The sequence below is a fragment of the Fomitopsis serialis genome (genome assembly GCF_022376445.1).
Source record: "Fomitopsis serialis strain Sig1Antser10 chromosome Unknown B0H18scaffold_208, whole genome shotgun sequence".
Taxonomy (NCBI): Eukaryota; Fungi; Basidiomycota; class Agaricomycetes; order Polyporales; family Fomitopsidaceae; genus Fomitopsis; species Fomitopsis serialis.
In genome coordinates, this window is record NW_025955168.1 from 40,562 (window position 1) to 60,002 (window position 19,441).

Genomic DNA, 19,441 nt, shown 5'->3' on the forward strand with positions numbered 1-19,441 from the left:
CCTTCCCCTCCAACGTACACAATGACAGCTACGTGCGCTTATGTTTGTGATGATGCCGTGTGGGCGTTTGATGGCCTTCTCACAATACCACTAGGCCTCGTGTTAGCATCTCCCGGACTGACAAGAACGCAGGTGCTGTGGTCTACTGTCTTTATATAAGCTCCATGCGATGTGTACTGAAGGAGTCATCCGTTCCGATCCTACCCTCTTCACATGATGAGAAGCTTTCCGATCGCAGAAGCACAGCTGGCTGCGCTGTTTATGCAGAGCATTGCATATGGTATGCACGCAGTGACATTCGCGGCATGCATATATACCTGGTTCCACCAATCGTACAGTTCCGGAGGGCGGATGTCAGGTCGCTGGCTTTGGATGTTCGTCGCCGTCGCTTTCTTCGTGATCGGTACCTGCGACGTGTCTTTCAATTTCTACCACAACGTCATCGCCTTCATCGTCTACAAGGGCCCCGGAGGTGCAAATGCGCAATTTGATCAATTCTCTAATTGGGTCAATTTCATGCGGGTCCGTATACTTCTCATCTGTACGGCTACTCATGCATCAATCGGAGCATACAGAATCTTCTTTTTGATATCAATGTCGCAGTTTCCGACGCTGCCTTGGTGAGTATTCCCGCAGCGGTCTATTGCTTGGTCCTGTGCTCGACAAAGGCATGCATGTTGATGGTTGACTGCAGATCTATCGCTGCTGGCTCGTGTACACAGAATCACCACATAGGACAATCGTCGGGATCGTACCAGCTATACTATGGCTGGCATGGTTATCCATCGCAATCGTACTTCTTTATTACGCCGTGACCCTGAACACGGCAACGTCGATCCCAGGAACTCTCGAAATCCAGCCTTTCGTCTATGCGTTCTACTCGACGACGTTAACAATCAATGTGTTCACAACGGGTACGTTGACCTGGCATTTCCTCTACTTCATGTAACTGATCTGGCTGATCGTCAATAAAAGGCCTTGTCATTGTCAGACTCTGGAAATTTCATAGGCGTAATGCAGAGCTATTCTCGCGAAGCTGGCGAGTCCCAGGCCGAATGGACTGGGCTCGGTACACCTTGATCATAGTGGAGTCGGCCCTTCTGTACACGGCGACTGTCGTCACTTGCATTGCGCTGGATCTTGTGGGTACGAATGCGTACTATGGCATGACAGACATTGTAAGTGAAGACTCAGAGTGGAATCGGCACTTATACAACTTTCCTCTGACACATCCGATTTTGCAGAGTCTAGAAGCTGCCGGTATCACCTTCGACCTCATCATTATACGGATCTGGACGGGAGTATCAACAGAGCAGACTCAAGCTTTCATGGATACGGTGCAGCATGCATCCAAAGTGGTGGCGACTGCGCACGATGAACAAATCAAATCTGCTCCGTCAGCTTTCACGGCCCGGGATGTAAACACCTTGGACCTGACCCAGGCCCTCCCCGGTGATCATGACGATCAACTGGAGTGGCAGAGGAATGGCTCCGGAAACCATGTATGATCGTTCAGACACAGGCCGCATATTGCTAGACCACTGACTGTATTCATGATGGTGTACTTCGACTTTCGATTTCGGTAGGAGAAAACTGTACAATTAGAACTCGTGTCGTTCAAATCCCTCCAGGATAATCAAGCAAATATGGCCGTCGAGATGTACATATGTTACGACTTACGTGAAGTTAATGAACCGTAACCCTGAGGACGACTGGGCGAACAAACAAGTACAAAGACAATGAAGTACTGCTTCTTCCTCCTCCCGCCGACCGCACGACCGATCATCGACATCGTACACATATACTCTTCGGAACTGCTGTATAAACAGGCTTGATAACTGAACCGCATCCGCATCTCGCCGGTCACCCCTGAAATCATGACTGGGCTTGCCGCGGCGTGAACACATGCACTGCAAGTCCTGTTGGCGCTAAACTACTGCTATGACAGTGTTGAGACCCACCAAGTTTGCAGTTCGGGGTCTGGTGTGAGTGGCTAGTCGGGACTCGTCAATGTAAGCATTCGGCCAGTGACTCTGAGCCTGAGGCTACTGCACACCAGCGCTAACGTCAATTTGCAGTCGGTGCAATGATCTCTCCGAGACCTTCCTTCCAAGCCCCAACGTTCGGTGCTGAATAGGCACAGCTTGTGACGGTAGTGTTCAGTCTATAAGGCCTCACTGTGAGTGTGTGTCTAACCAATGTTATGGTTCATCTTTGTCTTGGGAACTTTCCACCGACATCTTCCGTCGTAACGTTTGTCCGGCTGGTCGAACAGATGCACCTTGGACGCGCGCCTTCATGGTAGACAGTCCGTTCAAACGTCTACCAACTCTCACGTTGCCACATCGCCTTGTGGACAGAATCATTGAAGACTGACAGTGCGTCCACTGCCACGACGATACGTATATGAGCCTACATTCTATCGACGAGACCTGGGAAACCCGAGCCCGAGCCCTTTTCCCAGCGGTCAGGATGGGCGCATTCCCTATTCGGGACTGCTGCCTCATGCAGCGTAGCTACGGCGTACACTGACATTAGCGCTAACTGGATGCTGGCCCGTGGATGCTCGTCGCCTAGCCTTCTTCGTCTTCGGCACTTGCGACGTCTCATTCAACTTATACCACAACCTCATTGCATTCATATTCTATACGGGACCCGGTGGGGCAGATGCTGAATTTGACCGTCTGTCGACTTGGGTCAACGTTATGCAGGTAAGTTATGTGGCTGTCTTCGAGCTGGGTCCTGCGCGTTGCATGTCTCATTGAATTCTTCCAGAGTGTATAATCCGATCTCAATATCGCCTTATCTGACGCAACCCTGGTGAGTATTGAAGTGAAGATAGCCTTACCACAACCGAATAGGTCGATTAACACACGTTGGTAGATTTACCGCTGCTGGCTCGTGTACGCGCATTCGCCTCGTCGGGCAGTTGTGGCCATTGCACCCGTCGTACTTTGGCTGGGATGGATTTCTTGCCAATCATATCCTCTACTACATCTGCACCTTGAATGCAGTGACGTCTATACCTTCAACCGACGAGATCCAACCCTTCCTATATGCCTTCTATTCTTGACACTCGCGATAAATCTCTTTACAACGGGTATGTGCGCACACTCCATTTTTAAGCACGACCTAACTACTTACAGGTCTTATCATCCTCCGGCTCTGGAGGGTCCATAAGCGCACATCATCGTTCTTCACGCGGAGTTGGCGAGGACCGAGTCGTTTGAGTTTCGCAGACGTCACTTTGATTATCATCGAGTCTGCGCTCCTGTACACGACAACCGTCATCATCTGCGTCGTGCTGGACTTGGCGAATAGCAACGCGTACTATGGCGCTACGGATGTCGTAAGTCATCTACGTGGTCCTCTGCTGTGTAGCGTTCTGATATGATCTGTGCTTTGCAGAGCCTTGAAGTAGCAGGGATATCATTCGATCTGATCATTATACGGATCTGGACAGGCGTGTCCACGGAACAGACGCAAGCCTTCACGGATACGGTGGAGAATTTGTCGAAAATCAAGGCAGGAGCGAGCGAACAGGTCATCACCGCTCACTCGGGCTTCACGGACTTGAACACTTGGATTGTGGCTTCCCGTGATGATATGCCCAGTGGGGTGACGATGATGCGAACCCCGTCTGATGTGTCCTGGCGATCTCCTGGTCTTGTTGGTAATCCAACGTACCGTAGATGGTGACTATACTAGGAGCGAATAGATTGAGTCGACATTGACTATACGACGTTCGGCCTAGTAGTATCCATGCAAGAGCAACCCGACATGATGCTCGATGGCTTAGCTCAGGTCCGGAGAACCAGCTCTCGGCATTGCTTGATGAAGTCTCTGTTGTTGTGGCAGCTCAACCACACACGGTACATACGGCTGAGAATTCGCTGTAGATTTCAACTCGACGCTAGATTAGCGCGCAAAGTGTGGCGTGTGGCGAGCAAGTCGATTTGATCGAACCGTCATGAACCTGGGTCGTCGACTTCCTCTCATCTCCTCGCGCAAAGCCTCGAGTCGCAATAACACACGAGCGTCGACGTAATGCGAGTATTGGACTTTTCATCAACACATGGTGAATATCGCTGCAGAATGTTCACTGTAGTCCGAATACCGTGACTGCGTTAGCTCGTGTTCAACAGTTAGTTCCTTTAACCGCACATGTTCCTCGTCTAATCATCAACTTGAAGCGTGCTCACAGCGCGGATACATCGATAACGACCAAGTCCAGAAAGCGCAATGTGGTTACAACTCGGACCTTCCCGAGGTTGCGCGGGGCAGGTGCGCTATTTCGGCTTGGGTGTGCAGAGCCGTCGAATGGGATCATGCAATTTGCACGGAGCGTGATACGGACGATATGTGCAGACCGCTGCCAATCTCTGCGCCGCGTCGTGTCGCTTGTTATAATACAGGGGCAGTCGCTTGGCATTCGTACAGGTGCGAGTGAGTGTTGGTTCACTCTGATTGTTTCCTACCTCTCGAGGACTGCGTCTATGTTCGTTGCTTGATGATGACATTCATATAAAGAACTCAAAAGCCCGAAGATCACAAATGCGCTCGCTCAAACGGGCGGCAAACAACTCCCAAATCTACCGTTCAAGACTCAACATGATCGTGGTCTCAGATGACTACTATGAGTCGGAATGACTCTGAGTCCATTTATCGAAGCTCAGGCTCAGTGACGGCAATCATGGCGGACTTCTCTTTGGTCCTCACGTTCGACTCTTCGTAGCCTGGACTTTCGCATTGGGCCGCATATCAGCATCAGGGCTTGCTCGGAGCACCAGTATACCGGACACTCGGCTGCGCTGACGTTCACTCGGTTCCTGTTCAGTACTGGCCTGGGATGAAACACGAATTATCCTATCCTAGATTCAGTGTGGCCAGTGTGGACAAGGTTCAATCTGAAATATCCACTACTTTAAGGTTCGTCTCAAGGCAAACTTTGTACGGTCAGGCAATGTCTCATGGTTCTTTCTTCCAGGCATATCTCGGATGGCGTTAGACTCACTAAGCCGGCTCCCATGATGTTGGACAGGCCTTATCATAAGCCTGTCATTGGGTCTCGACACATCTTATGCTGTTCTGCTCAACGCAACATAGACGCACAACATACCAGAACAGAGAAGCCTGTCAGTCCATCCACTCGCGGCGGTGCACTGCCATACCGATATGCATATAGAGCCTAGCTATACTCCACGCCTATGCATACCACGTCCCGCCTTCCACTGGTACCGCCACACAATGGGGGCGCTCCCTATAGCAGAAGCGCAGCTGGTTGCGCTCTTCATGCAGAGTGTGACCTATGGCGTCCACATGGTGACGTTCGCTATCTGCATATATACTTGGTTCAGTCGCTCGAGCAGCTCCTGGACATCGGCGTCGAGGATTTGGTTGTCTGTCGCCATCGCCTTCTTCGTCATCGGCACTTGCGATGTCTCCTTCAATTTGTATCATAATCTCATGGCGTTCGTCCTCCCTACGGCGTCCTCCGGCGCAAACACTGTTTTTGATCAAGCGAGCAATTGGGTCAACGTGATTCGCGTACGTACATAGTGCATTGGGTCGACTTGTATGACTGATGCAAGGTTCGCTCTAGAGCGTTTGGTTCTATATCGGTGCTTCCCTCTCCGACGCAGCCTTGGTAAGGGCAATGTTTGAATATATGTATCTGCGTGTATTCACTTTTGCGTATGTAGATTTACCGGTGCTGGATGGTGTATGCCAGTTCACGCCATCGGGCGATAGTCGGAATAGTACCTCTGGTACTCTGGCTCGCATGCATAGCCTTCGCGGTAATGATTTTATACATCTTGGGCACTTTGGATGCGGATACCACTATACCCGAGATACCACAATTGCAGCCATACCTATACTCGTTCTATTTGACGACAGTTGTCCTGAATCTCCTCACAACCGGTGCGTTGTCTTCCAGGTCCCTGGTGTATGACATAAACATTTCTGACGCTGTAGCATTGTCGGTCGCAGGTCTAATCATCTTTAGACTGTGGAGGGCTCATAAGCGCACTTCATCGTTCTTCACGCGGAGCTGGCGCGTTCGGAGTCGACTCAGCTTAGCGAATGTCATCTTGATTATGGTCGAATCCGCGCTTCTGTACACCACAACCGTCGTGATCAGCGTCGTCTTGGACCTTGCAAGATCGAATATGTACTACGGTGTCGCTGACATTGTGAGTACTCTACAATTGATGACTGTTGTACCTGAGCTTTTGACGCTGATTCGTAATTTGTAGGGCCTCGAAGTCGCCGGCATTTCTTTCGATATGATCATCATCCGTATCTGGACCGGGGTATCGACGGAGCAGACGCAGGCGTTCGCAGCAACTCTGCCAAACTTATCGAAGTCGAAATCGGAACCAGGGGACCAGGTCGTCTCTGTTCACTACGGCTCAAAAGATCTGAACGCGGCCGAGCTTGTGGTTTCCCGTGTCGAAGTGATCGAGTGGCAGGGAGCTGATGAGAACCCTGTCTGATGTTTGACATCGTTCAGTGACCCTCGACTCCGCTGCTGCTCGTGATTCCTTCTTATGTATAACGGGTCATACAAAGTATGGTAAGGCTCTGTAGTAACGTAGTATATGTATTCTGCGACGCTTGTACGAGGTACTGCGGTGCTACCAAACTTGAAAGCACAGACCCGTCGACCGTGCAACAGTATTTACCACTGATTAGCTAAGGATTGGCTATTGCCCTCGTCAAATCACTGGTATTCACAAGACCAGTCACTTTTCTATCGGCGCGTTCACTTCGAATCCTGCGACAGGCGGAGCCAGGTGTCGGAGAGAAGGCGTGCGTGGCGACGACAAACCCACACCACACGCGTACTCGTCCTAGATGCAGGGAGGTCGGATGGTCGAGATGGACGAGGGCTCGGTGGAGGACGACGGTGGATGTCTATAGCACGAAGTTAGGCCGCCGAGACTCAATGAAACACTTACAAATGTCGAACGCGACTCGACGTGATTCTACTCGACTTGCGACTCGACTTGCTTTGCACCCGCGACCGCAGTTGTCGCGTCTAAGTGCCGAGGTCGGGACAGCGAGGCGAGAGAGAGAGCGAGAAGTGGGGATCTGATTCGATGGAGAGACGGGCAGCTCAGCCCAGTACTTAATACACACGAGAGGAGTTCTAGAACCTTGGAAGCGCGAGAGGGATAAAAAAGTAGAAGAGAGGGAGAGAGACGTCGGCGAGTGAGAGATGGTTCGAAAGAAGCGCGAAGCGTGAGTGTTTGACGTATCGGGAAGGAATGATACCTAATAAGGAAAGTATTGTACAGCAGGCATATGGGCACCCTCCTGGGCGACGGACGTCCCTTGAGTCCCCTTCCAGCGTTGACTGACGAACCCTTGTCTCGGTACGTGATTGGCAGCTCGCACGCGGTGCTATTTACTAATCGCGACCTGGTCCCCCAGCAGGTGCGGCACTCGGCGTCGCGGCGCTCGTCTCGTCCTACTAGTGGGTCCGCGTCGCGGCCTTCCGGTTCGTCGCAGGCGCGCCGGTAGAGTCGAGAGTAACGTAGGGAATTGTAACGAAAAAGAAAAAGAAAAAGAAAGACGTGGGATGGGTTCCCTTCCACACAGGTCAACTATATGTGAACCTACAGCTATGCTACGTACAACATTCGAACACACGTCATACATAGCTTAGTGTGTACATCAGTGAGCAGCAAACACAGCGCTGTGCTTGACGCAAAGTTCGCAGACAGACTGGCAGCTTGCACCGTACAAACGAGAGCAGCCATTCCTGTCAAGAGTCGTTCTTGCCATCGACGAAGCAAATGGTGCGAAGGTTGTCAACAAAGGGCGATACGGCCCTGCTGTGCTCCACCGAAGTCGCCTCTCGGGTGTCTCGTCGTACTTCACGCTGTTTATCCAGCCCATATGCAAATCGTGGGCTCTGCTCCGCCGTGACGGCACGCTAGATCCGTATGACGACTTCGAATGTGATGCCGGCGAGCTCCGTGCCCAGATACTGAGGAAACGTCAGGTCGTCTCGTACAATGTTGCTTACAAGTTCACCGGTGCCGCAGTAAGCATCCGACATTGCGAGCTCAACGGTGACACTGGCTCCGATCGAGAGGGTAGTGCAGGCTGAACGAATATCCAAATGACACTCTTGACGCGGTCTGTGCCAAGCCAGCTGCTCCTGAAGAGGGCAGTGGTATGATGGCCGGATGTACGTCCTAAATGCCATACACGATCAACTTGCCTGGACGTGGTCGTTTGAGCATACAAACTGAGGAATGTGTCTCGCGCTGAGCGCACCTGTCGCCATGTGCAATGCAGGGGTTGTGACGAGGTACGTGGTCAAGTCCGGTCGAAGACATCCATGGCCACGACCCGGCAGTTCTGAGTGAGTCTCAGAGTGTAAACCAGATATACACGCACTGGGTGACCACGTTGACGCCATACGAGACGGGTTCCATGAACAACGCGACCAGCTGCCGGCGATGCACATAGGCGCATCGCTGCCGAGTACGTTCGGTGTACGACAACAACGAGTCGCCGATTATGTCCTAGCACAATCATCCAGACGCCTCGGCATTGCAGCATCATCAAATCATACCTGACCTAAGAGCATAATCCACACGACTCTCACGACCTTCACCATTGACGTGAACCACGAGAAAGATGATCAGCCCCGAGTCGCGCTGGTGCCCCCGACTGGCATCGACGAACTGCGGTCCATCATGTTCAATACATCCAGGTCGTGCCCTATCGGCAGGGCGTGCACTGCCCACAGGACTCGTGTTTGTGAAACTGGAGATAGCGCTGAGGTGTCAGAGAAGATAACGCAGAGAAAGGTACATACTTACGTGAGCGAAGCCTGCAACCGCCTCTCCCGTAGGCAGACTATAAAGCGACCTTTTTAAGTGGGGGAGGACGGTCACATATCATTGAGACAATGTTAGTGCTCTTGTTCATCGCGATGACTTCGCCCATTCCGATTGCAGGTCCTTGAGCGAGTCGTAGTCGAGTCGTAGTGTCCGTTGCAGACCATAAAAGCCGACAAGCGTCTATTATGGTCGAGTCCATCCTGACGTACGATATGAGTCTCCGGATAGACTAGAGTTCTCATATCAACTCACAGTACCTCCTCACACCGCTTGATAGGCAGAACAGGAACGGAACTTCCGCTCGCAGGAATAATACCGAGAAGCTTGTTCCACCCACTGATCAAATCGCCACAGTGCTTCTTCAAGAGGTCCTTGAGCGGAACACCCATCTCCGAGTCCTCCTAGACGGCACAGGGGTTATTCACATGTCTGCTAATGCAAAACAGCTTCGTACCCTGGTTCTGTGGGCGGCCAAAGCCCGCATTGAAACCACTCTGAGCGGCCGCCGCGCCTGTACATACTACGACGGTCTCGACGTTCGCCAGCCTCCTGTGGTCGGACAGCCCAATCCGACGTCCGCGGGGAAACTAGTAGTATGTTTGGCGGCTTTTCTGTTCTGTGACGGAGACAGAACGGAGACTTGGAAAGTAGTGTCCCTACAGTAGTAGTATACACTGAGTAGGCCCAGTACCGGCTGTGGATACCGGGCCGAGGCCCGAGGATCCATGAGATCGGCTCGAAACATGCCTGCCAACGCACTCGCAGCATCTACGCTCGCGTAGACATGCTCTGCTTTTGTATCACCGATTCGTGACCGGCGTGCAAGCGGTGTCCTACCAAACGATATACATGGTACGTGGCCGATCTCGCTGCTGAGGAGGTTGGCAGAGCTCAGGCTCGAGGGAGGGACATCCTATCAAGCTGCATATCTACTCGACTCGGACGGAGGACACCATAGCTCGAAATCTCAAGTCACTTCATATGGAATAGATGGTGGCGGGCTATTTCGTCACTGAGGCTGTGGCCGGAGTCGGGTCTCGGGGTCCTCGACATGAAAAGGCAAGTACTGACCGTGACCTAGCCAGTACTATGATATGGCTGACCAGGTACGCACTCCTACCATCGACCACAAACGCATACAGCTGACTCGGACTCGGAGGCCGCCACTGCCATGGCGCCGGTAGCAGCCATAGCCTGGCCATGAGTCGAGATCGGATCGCTTCTATGTGGTCCTTACGCTCGAGGTTTGTAGCCTGAACTCCTGCATTGGGCATGTATCAGGGGGAAGGGCTTATTCGGAGCGCCGCTATACTGGACAGCTCGCTGCGCTGACATTATTCGGATCCTCTTTAGTACTGGCCTGGGGATGGAAACGCGGGGTCTCTCACCGCAGAACCAGTGTGGTCAATCTGAAGTATCCGCTCTACCGTCAGGTTCGTCTCAAGCAATATATGGTCAGGCAATGTCTGAATTGGATTTCTTCGATTCAGGCACATCTCGTCCAGCGTCAGACTGTCACACAGCACTCATGAGGTCGGACAGGTGTCATCGTAAGTCCGCCATTGGCTCTCGTCAAATCTCGAGTCAACCCAACTTAAGCATGTAACATATCGAGGATAGCGAAGCTGTCAGGCCATGCACCCGCGGCGGTGCACCGCCATACCGACATGTATATAGGGCATAACTCTACTCTATGTCTGAGGTATAAACGTCCTGCCACATACCACGTCCCGCCGGAGTTCCATTGGTACCGCCACGCGATGGGGGCGCTCCCTATAGCAGAGGCGCAGCTGGTCGCGCTCTTCATGCAAAGTGTAGCCTACGGCGTCCACTTGGTGACGTTCGCTATCTGCATATACACCTGGTTCCGTCGTTCGAGCAACTCCCGGACATCGGCGTCCACGATTTGGTTGTGTGTCGCCATCGCCTTCTTCGTCATCGGCAGTTGCGACGTCTCCTTCAACCTGTACCACAACCTCATGGCGTTCGTCCTCCCTGCTACAGCGTCCTCTGGCGCGAAGACTGTTTTTGACGATGCGGGCGATTGGGTAAACGTGATGCGCGTACGTAGTGCATTTGGTCAGCGTGTTTTGTGTGACTGATGCAAAGTTCACTTCACAGAGTGTTTGGTTCTATATGAATGCTGCCCTCTCCGACGCAGCCTTGGTAAGGACAATGTTGGGAAATACGCACATCAACGTGTATTCACTCTTGCGTATCTAGATTTACCGGTGCTGGATGGTGTATGCCAATTCACGCCATCGGGCGATAGTCGGAACAGTACCTCTAGTACTCTGGCTCGCATGCATGGCCTTCGCTGTCACGATTGTGTACTACCTGAGCACTGTGGGTGCGGATACCACTATACCCATGATCCCGCAACTGCAACCCTTCCTATACTCGTTCTATGTGACGACACTTGTGTTGAATCTCCTCACGACCGGTGCGTTGTATTCCAGGTTCCGACGTATGTCAAATGTGTCTCTGACGCTGTTGCATCGTCGGTCGCAGGTCTAATCATCGTCAGACTGTGGAAGATTCATAGGCGGACTTCAGCAGACTTCGCACAGACCTGGCGCGTTCGAAGTCCGAGTCGACTCAGCTTCGCGGATATCATCTTGATTATGGTCGAATCCGCGCTCCTGTACACCACGACCGTCGTGTTCTGCGTCGTCTTGGATCTTGCCAGGACAAATGTGTACTACGGGATCACCGATATCGTGAGTCACCCACATCGGACTGTCGTACAGCTTTTGACATTCTGGTTTGCCATTCGCAGAGCCTCGAAGTCGCCGGTATCTCCTTCGACATGATCATCATCCGTATCTGGACCGGGGTGTCGACGGAAGAGACGCAGGCATTCGCGGCAACCCTCCCCACCCCGTCAAAATTGACAATGGAACGGATGGAACAGGCAGCCTCTGTTCACTCAGGCTCGACGGATCTGCGCGTGATCGATCTTGCGGTTTCTCGTGTCGAAGTGGTCAAGTGGCAAGGATCTGACGAGAACCCTGTCTGATGCTTGGCGACCATCGACTACGGTGCTGGTCAAGATCCCCTTCTGCGTGGCAGGCTATGAACTACTTTTGTAACTTATAGCCCGAGAGGTGAGGGACATAAAACATGTATTCTACGACGCTTACACGAGATGCTGCGGCTACTGAACATGAAACCACGATCATGTCGAACGCAGCAGAACCACACACCAGTCAATTCTGCCTTCGAATAGCCCCAGCTCTCCGCCGGTGAGCTTGTGGCGTCCTCTGCATCGAGGTCAAAGTCATTGAAGATTCATCAAGAGCCCATCGTTATGGCGGCTCACCGCAGTTCCACAGGGCCCGTCATACCCAGTGGTCATATCGAGGACAGTCGCCATACTCGTACCTGCGCTTCTAAAAGTGCCCATGTTGCCAGTCAAAGTGGTAGTGGTGTTCGGGAACCGTAGTCCTCTCTGTCCCGCGGTCGGGATGATTTCCGTTGAAAAGTCGAACCTGACCACATTGATCCACGCAACGACGTTCGCGGCTTGGACTTTCCTGGGGATCTGCAAGCTGGTTATGGGTGACTGTCGTTGTCTTTTGCATCGATGCTCGTGTTGGCACCATCGACTCCTCACAACGTCTCCGTACTTCGCTTCTCTGCATCAAGGGTGTCACTCACAATACAGTGATAGGGGCGGAAGCCAGGTACAAAACAGTATAGATGAGGCTACAAATACTCTACAACATTTCGTTATGGTACTATACAATGATACGCTTCAGAGCATTACACCAATGAGCAGGAAAGCAACAAATTACTCAACGAGGACGTCATTCAAACCTCGCGGCGTGCGTCGCAGTCGAACGTACTGACCGCCACTAACGCCGTCGCCGTCTAACAGACACTCAAGGCCAGTCCTTGCCATCTTCGATGCGAACGGTATGAAGGCTGACGACAATGGGTGACACAGCCCTACTGCGCTCCATCGTATGCACTTCCTGGGTATCTCTTCGCTCGTCGCGCCCTTGCCCCTGCGATTGTGCAAAGTGAGGGGTTTGCTCCGCCGTGACGCCACGCCAGATGCGTATGATGATGAGGTCGAATGTGATGCCCGCAAGCTCCACGCTCTGATAACAACAACGCAACAGTGTTAGCCGCTGTGAGACGTCCAAGAATGTCGACAGACTTACAAGGTCGCTGGTCCCGTAGTATGCGTTCGATCCCGCGAGCTCGACGATGATGCTAACCCCGACCGAGAGGGTATAGAGCAGTGCAGACTCGACGAATATCCGCATTGCACTCCTGATGCGGTCTGTGCTACACAAGCTGCTCTTGAAGAACGCAGTGGTCTGATGGTGTATGTCCCAGATGCGATACACGATCAAGCCTGGTTGTAGTCGCGTGAGTACATGAGCTGTCGGATATACGTCAGGATGAGCGCACCTGTCGCTAAGATGTTCAACGCGAGGGTCAAAATGAAGTAAGCGACTAGGTATGGCCGGAGGCGGGTCGCGTCGGGTATCGAGGTCGACTCGTGAAGGGTGGAGAGGACTACGATGTCCATGACTGCGCAGACGATGGCCCCGAGGCAGAGCAGTATGGGTATGAAGAGGATGAACCAGTGGTGCTTCTTGAAGTCATACTGTTTGTAGACGATCCAGCAGCGAGCAGTCTGGTGCTGCGTTAGCACAAACAAAGAGACAACGGCGAGCAGGGTACTCACAAGGGCGATATCAGAGACCACGGCACTCGATCGAGCCCAAACGCTCTGAACGCTGGTGAGCATAGGGTGGCTTGCAAAGTGGTCATACTACTACTGACCCGCATGACGTCGACCCAGTTCGACATATCATTGAACTGATATTCTGCGCCGCCTTTCCCCGAGTACAGCACGAAGGCCATGATGTTGTGGGCCAGGTTGAACGAGACATCGAGCGTCCCGATAGCGAATAGAATGACCGCAACAAACATCCATGGCCACGTCTTGGATGTTCCACGCGAGTGCCGGACCGTGAACCAGGTGTACATGCACTGCGCGAAGGTGACCACGTGGATGCCATACGAGACGGATTCCATGAACAGGGCGACCAGCTGGGCCTCTGTGATTGGAAATGCACGGCCAGAGTTGGGCATGGACGACATCGTAGGCTGGGTGCTTGAAGGGGACCAGTTTTCAATCGTGGAGAGCGTCGCTATCGCTCGCTGTGTCGTTTTTGTGCGGGGATAGGCTCTGCGGAGATGGCCCCAGTCCCGGGGCGCGCGCTGCCAGCATGCGATAGATAAATGTAGTTCCCTGCGAACACGTCAAGCTAGATATGGGCCTCCTGCACCTCACTAAACTTTGACTGATTGCATCCGCAGCTCATGTCGGCGTCTCCCGACAGAGGCTACACGTGGACGCCATAGACCTTGCACACTTCTGTCAGGGACTCAGAGATGTTCGCGTCGAGAGCAGGTCGTGTGCGCCTACTACATAGTACAAGTCTTGTGTCGGATGATGTTGGAGTCCGAACAGATCGGCTGGCGGACGACGTCCGATGACTGAGCGGTTCCGAACCGACTGAACAAAATCAATTTGTTAGACAGCTCCCAAAGGCACTTGGTAGCTCCTCTTACCCTGATCCAGTTTCAGCTACCCACGACAACGGGCTTATCTCAGGAGGGAGGAGGAGTTCGAGTCACGGCGAGTGCTTGGTATCACCAAGCAGCCCCGGAGCAGCCCTGCAGGATGTTGAGATGATCATGAATGCGATATTAGACCGCTACCGACGTATGATGAAAGGGTGGCTCCTCGAACACTAATCAGTCGCTAGAAGTGCTCACCTGTCCTGGATTTCAGGGGTAGGCATATTGTATCGCTGCCAAGTACGTTCGCTCTTCGACAACAACAAGTCGCTGATTACGTCCTAGCTATACAGACAATTAGCCAAAATTAGCCAGACGCTTCGGCATTACAATCGTTCAATTGCCTGACCTCAGAGCATAACCCACACGACTCCCACCACCTTCACCATTGACGTGCACCACGAGAAAGATATGATCAGTATCCTGGCCAACAAGCAGGGCCGAGTCAAGCCATGTAATGGAATGTGTCGAATAGGCTTCGCGCAAGCCCCGGATACTATAGGTGGGCTGTGCGTGCGCCTCTAGTTCCTAATTCCTGACGTCCAGCGTCGAGCGCAGCCAACGCAACGTCGTCCGTGGGGTAGCCAAATCCAAACAAGACTGACATATGGCCACCGGAACTATATACATGCAGCGCTTGCATGCGTCCTTACTGTATCCCATTCTACCGCCGCCACCGTTCACTGCCGCACGGGCGGCGCGACCTCCGGCAGGTTCGCGCCCATGTTGTCCGGGAGCGCCAGCGTCGGGTCCGTCTGGCTATTGAGACGACCACCAAAGAGCACAGTCCCGTTCTCCGCGCGGAACTGCTCGATGCGCTTCTCGACTTCTGGGCGGAAGTGACGCATGAGGCCTTGAATCGGCCATGCCGCGGCGTCGCCCAACGCACAGATCGTGCGGCCCTCGACCTGCTTGGTGAGCTCGAGCAGCATGTCAATCTCGCGCTGGTGACCCCGGCCCTCGACGAAGCGGTCCATCATGTTCATCATCCAGGTCGTGCCCTCTCGGCAGGGCGTGCACTGCCCGCAGGACTCGTGTTTGTAAAACTAGGGACAATGCTGGATCAACCGAAGAAGATAACGCAGAAGAAGGTACTTACGTGAGCGAAGCGTGCAATCGCCTTGACAATGTCAGTGCTCTTGTTCATCACAATGACCGCACCCGTTCCGAGGCCCGATTGTAGGTCCTTGAGCGAGTCGTAGTCCATCCTGACGTACAACATGAGTCTCCGGCTGGACTCAAGTTCACATGTCAACTCACAGTGCCTCCTCGCACTGCTTGATAGGCAGAACAGGGACGGAGCTGCCGCCAGGAATAATTCCGAGAAGGTTGTCCCACCCGCCAATCACGCCACCACAGTGCTTCTCGACGAGGTCCTTGAGCGGGATACTCATCTCCTCTTCAACCACACAAGGGTTGTTCACATGCCCGCTGATGCAGAACAGCTTCGTGCCCTGGTTCCGTGGGCGGCCAAAGCCCGCAAACCACGCTGATCCGCGCCTGCAGATAGTTGGCGCCACCGCGACGGTCTCGACGTTCGCCACAGTGGTCGGACAGCCAAACAAGCCGACGTCCGCAGGGAAAGGCGGCTTGAGGCGCGGCTTGCCTTGCTTGCCCTCGATCGACTCAATGAGCGCCGTCTCCTCACCGCAAATGTAAGCACCCGCGCCACGGTGCAGGTACACGTCGAAAGCATATCCACTTCCGCAGGCGTTCTTGCCGAGAAGGCCCGCAGCATACGCCTCGCTGATGGCCTGCTGTACGTGAGACGCCTCTTGGAAGAACTCGCCACGGATGTAGATGTACGCCGCGGTCGCGTTCATCGCACGGCCAGCTACGAGACAGCCCTCGATGAGCTTGTGTGGGTCACCGCGCAAGATCTCTCTGTCCTTGCATGTCCCCGGCTCTCCTTCATCAGCATTGACGACGAGGTAGCGGGGTCTGGCCGGGGTCAGCTTGGTCTATATGCAGGGACATGCGGAACGGACCGTGGATCTTTCTCCCATCCAGGCTTGTTCATGAAACTCCATTTCAACCCACTGGGGAACCCAGCCCCTCCACGACCCCTTAGACCGGAGTCCTTGATGGTCTGGATAATCCACGAGTCACCCTTCAGAACGATATCCTTCGTTTTGTGCCAGTCACCCCGAGCCTGGATGGAATGGGGTTAACAGAGGGGTCGCCGGGCAGGGTTGAACGACCTCACCTGTGCACCTTTCAATCCATGGTCATGCCTGCAGTTCGCATTGGTGAAAATGCGGTCCTGGTCCTTCAGGCCCCCATATCGCCTCGGCGGGGGGTCCTGCACCGTAGCGAACGACCGCCGCAAGTTGAGCTTCGCCCGGAAGGGCCTCGCTATTTCTGTGAAAGACGTTGGAAATAATGTTAACACTGATTGCATGCGGTCAGAAATGGAGGAGACAGCGACGCACGCGAGGAGGACGATGCTCTGAGCATCGTCGTGGTCGATGAGCAAAGGGTGTCTGGCGATTGGCCCAGCCGCCGCCGTATGACGGGCCAGCGACCGCGAGCGCTTACTGATCGTACCCGGGCAACCCCGAGTTCCTCCCCCCTATTTTCCCGGCACGTGCGATTCCCGACGCGCGACCGGCCCGGGCAACGCGTCGACATGGTCCGGTCGAGTCGTCGAATTGGAATCTCCAGTCAAGCAAGTCTGCAAGTTGACTCTGACCGGTACGATTGCTGTGCACTGGGTGAGACAATCTATCTTTTGACATGAAAGATAACAAAAAAGAGGCCTTACAATTTCAAAATCCTTTTTCCATGAATGATTGCTAAAATGATTGAGAATATTTCATTGATCCCTGTGCCTGAGGTATTGCAAAAGGATCCCATACAGGATTGTGAACAAATTTTATGTGATCATACCCATGTACTTCATGGTCAATGATAGAGTAAGGATTCTGAACAACTTTTGAATCTTTTGTGCCCTAAGGATTGCAGAAAGATTTGAAACCAGATCACAATGGCCTGGTATGTTATAATTTCTTTGACTTCATGCAGCAAATGATGGCAAACTGATACTGAATCTAACACAAGTGAGTTACTCATAAAAGATTGAAACCTAATGTTGAAGACCACAATTTTGGATTATGTATCAATATCTTGCAGTGAATTATGGAGAACTTATCAAGGATCATATCTCTGATCTTCTGGATGGAAGTGTGCCTATAGTATAAGAGATATTGTGGAGATGGTGACTGTCATGCAGAGTATATAATCTCAACTTCCTCCTTCTGCTATCTTTCCTTGCATGAGATAATGGCCAGCAGTTTCATCACCATGCAACACTAGGTACAAATCCTATTGACATCATCAGCTAGGAAAGATATGTCACATATGGTCACAGCCTGTTATGAATCACTCAGTCCAACAAGATACATAAATGATTGTGACAGGTGTGTTATCAATCCATTATGTACAAGTGGCTCAGAAAGATGTAAGAATGATTGTGACAGTGCCTGTCACAGGAGACTACTCCACCCAATGATGAGATGGTGCTATTGCAATACATGTGAATACACTTATGCAAGGGTATGCACCAGTGACACTGAGCTTTTGTACATGTACATGTACAAGTGGCACATGTGAATGCATAAGTAACACAGTGTGGGACTGGTGCAAATTTGTGCACTCAAGTGACACCCTGGCTGTGCATGTGGGCATCATCAAGCATGACTGGCATGAGAGCAGGACAAATAATGTTACAAATTCCCATGCACTGGCTAGGATGTACCAGTGCACCATGGGGGTGCCAATGTACAAATAGCACAGTATGGGACAAATACAAACCTGTACATACCAGTGACACCCTGGATGTGCACGTGCCTATTGTTGGACATGACTGACACCAGGGCAATACAAGTCACATGCCAGATTCCCACACACTGGCTAGGATGTACAAGTGGCACATGTGGATGTACATGTAAGACAGTACAGCATGGGTACAGATTTTTACACTATAGTGACATCCTGGATGTGCTTGTAGGTATTGCCTGACATGGCCATCACAACAGTTGTACAAGTCATATGTTGGATTCCCAAGCACTGGCTAGGATGTACCAGTGGCACATGTGGATGTACAAGTAACACTGTATGGGGTGGGTATGAAACTAAATGGTTCAATGATACCCTGAATGTGCATTTGGGAATTGACAGGCATGATCAACACAACAGCTGTACAAGTAACATTTTATATTCCTGTGTAATGGCTAGGATGTACCAGTGGCATGTGTGGATGTACAAGTAACACCATACAGAATGGGCATGCACTTGTACACTGCACTGATGCCCTATATGTGCACATAGGTGTTATCAGACATGACAAGCACAAGGACAGTGTGAGTGACATTTTGCATTCCTGTGCATTGGCTGGGATGTACAAGTGGCACATGTGGATTTACATGTAACACAGAACAGGACAGGTACAAACTTGTGCACTATTGTGACACCCAGAATATGCCCATGTGCATTACCAAATGTGACTTGCACGAAAGTGAAACAGATAATAAGTCAAATTCCCATGCATTGGCTAGGATGTACCAGTGGCACATGTACATGTACATGTAACACAGTATAGGATGAGGACACACTTATATGTTCCAGTGACACCTTGGGCATACATGTACAGCATATCAAAGTTTGCTTGCACAGGAGCAGTGCAAGTAATATTTCAAATTCTGATACACTGGCTAGGATGTACAAGTGGCACATATTGTTGTACATGTACCACTGCACAGCATAAGTAACAACTTGTACACTTTAGTGACACCTATGCTCCAACACCTAGCTAGTGCATGGGAATGTAACCTGTGTTGATCAGGTCTGGTAATGCACACATACACATTCTGGGTGTACAAGTTGTTACTTATGCTGTGCAGTGGTACATGTACAACAATATGTGCCACTTGTACATCCTAGCCAGTGTATCAGAATTTGAAATATTACTTGCACTG

General features: G+C 52.0%; 7 protein-coding genes across 7 annotated transcripts; 4 read left to right on the forward strand and 3 right to left on the reverse strand.

Annotated features, from left to right (window-relative positions):
- Window positions 1-72: 72 nt before the first annotated feature.
- On the forward strand, window positions 73-1,717 carry B0H18DRAFT_218554 (uncharacterized protein). Its single transcript, XM_048037169.1, has 3 exons — window positions 73-522; window positions 695-914; window positions 976-1,717. The coding sequence occupies exons 1-3, from the start codon at window positions 214-216 to the stop codon at window positions 1,506-1,508; spliced, it is 1,062 nt and encodes a 353-aa protein (XP_047885746.1). The 5' UTR covers window positions 73-213; the 3' UTR covers window positions 1,509-1,717.
- A 1,074-nt stretch (window positions 1,718-2,791) lies between these two features.
- Window positions 2,792-3,837, forward strand: B0H18DRAFT_218602 (uncharacterized protein). The gene is made up of 4 exons (XM_048037170.1): window positions 2,792-2,820; window positions 2,884-3,100; window positions 3,172-3,349; window positions 3,409-3,837. Exons 2-4 carry the CDS (start codon window positions 3,057-3,059, stop codon window positions 3,697-3,699), a joined length of 513 nt encoding a protein of 170 aa, XP_047885747.1. The 5' UTR covers window positions 2,792-2,820; window positions 2,884-3,056; the 3' UTR covers window positions 3,700-3,837.
- A 1,410-nt stretch (window positions 3,838-5,247) lies between these two features.
- B0H18DRAFT_1216689 (uncharacterized protein) lies at window positions 5,248-6,497 on the forward strand (the record flags this gene model as incomplete). Its single annotated transcript, XM_048036675.1, has 5 exons — window positions 5,248-5,547; window positions 5,603-5,647; window positions 5,703-5,922; window positions 5,992-6,194; window positions 6,258-6,497. 5 exons carry the CDS (start codon window positions 5,248-5,250, stop codon window positions 6,495-6,497), a joined length of 1,008 nt encoding a protein of 335 aa, XP_047885748.1.
- A 1,108-nt stretch (window positions 6,498-7,605) lies between these two features.
- Window positions 7,606-8,728, reverse strand: B0H18DRAFT_218648 (uncharacterized protein). The gene is made up of 3 exons (XM_048037171.1): window positions 8,596-8,728; window positions 8,036-8,207; window positions 7,606-7,996 (listed from the first exon to the last, which is right to left on the reverse strand). Exons 1-3 carry the CDS (start codon window positions 8,633-8,635, stop codon window positions 7,681-7,683), a joined length of 528 nt encoding a protein of 175 aa, XP_047885749.1. The 5' UTR covers window positions 8,636-8,728; the 3' UTR covers window positions 7,606-7,680.
- Window positions 8,729-10,621: 1,893 nt separating this feature from the next.
- On the forward strand, window positions 10,622-11,880 carry B0H18DRAFT_1126637 (uncharacterized protein; the record flags this gene model as incomplete). The annotated part of the gene is made up of 5 exons (XM_048035194.1): window positions 10,622-10,924; window positions 10,983-11,027; window positions 11,085-11,304; window positions 11,373-11,581; window positions 11,641-11,880. 5 exons carry the CDS (start codon window positions 10,622-10,624, stop codon window positions 11,878-11,880), a joined length of 1,017 nt encoding a protein of 338 aa, XP_047885750.1.
- An 865-nt stretch (window positions 11,881-12,745) lies between these two features.
- B0H18DRAFT_888962 (uncharacterized protein) lies at window positions 12,746-13,973 on the reverse strand (the record flags this gene model as incomplete). Its single annotated transcript, XM_048041255.1, has 4 exons — window positions 12,746-12,967; window positions 13,031-13,227; window positions 13,284-13,518; window positions 13,662-13,973. 4 exons carry the CDS (start codon window positions 13,971-13,973, stop codon window positions 12,746-12,748), a joined length of 966 nt encoding a protein of 321 aa, XP_047885751.1.
- A 1,172-nt stretch (window positions 13,974-15,145) lies between these two features.
- Window positions 15,146-16,922, reverse strand: B0H18DRAFT_1126639 (uncharacterized protein; the record flags this gene model as incomplete). Its single annotated transcript, XM_048035195.1, has 6 exons — window positions 15,146-15,511; window positions 15,565-15,673; window positions 15,726-16,406; window positions 16,454-16,617; window positions 16,672-16,826; window positions 16,898-16,922. The coding sequence occupies 6 exons, from the start codon at window positions 16,920-16,922 to the stop codon at window positions 15,146-15,148; spliced, it is 1,500 nt and encodes a 499-aa protein (XP_047885752.1).
- Between the last annotated feature and the right edge of the window lie 2,519 nt (window positions 16,923-19,441).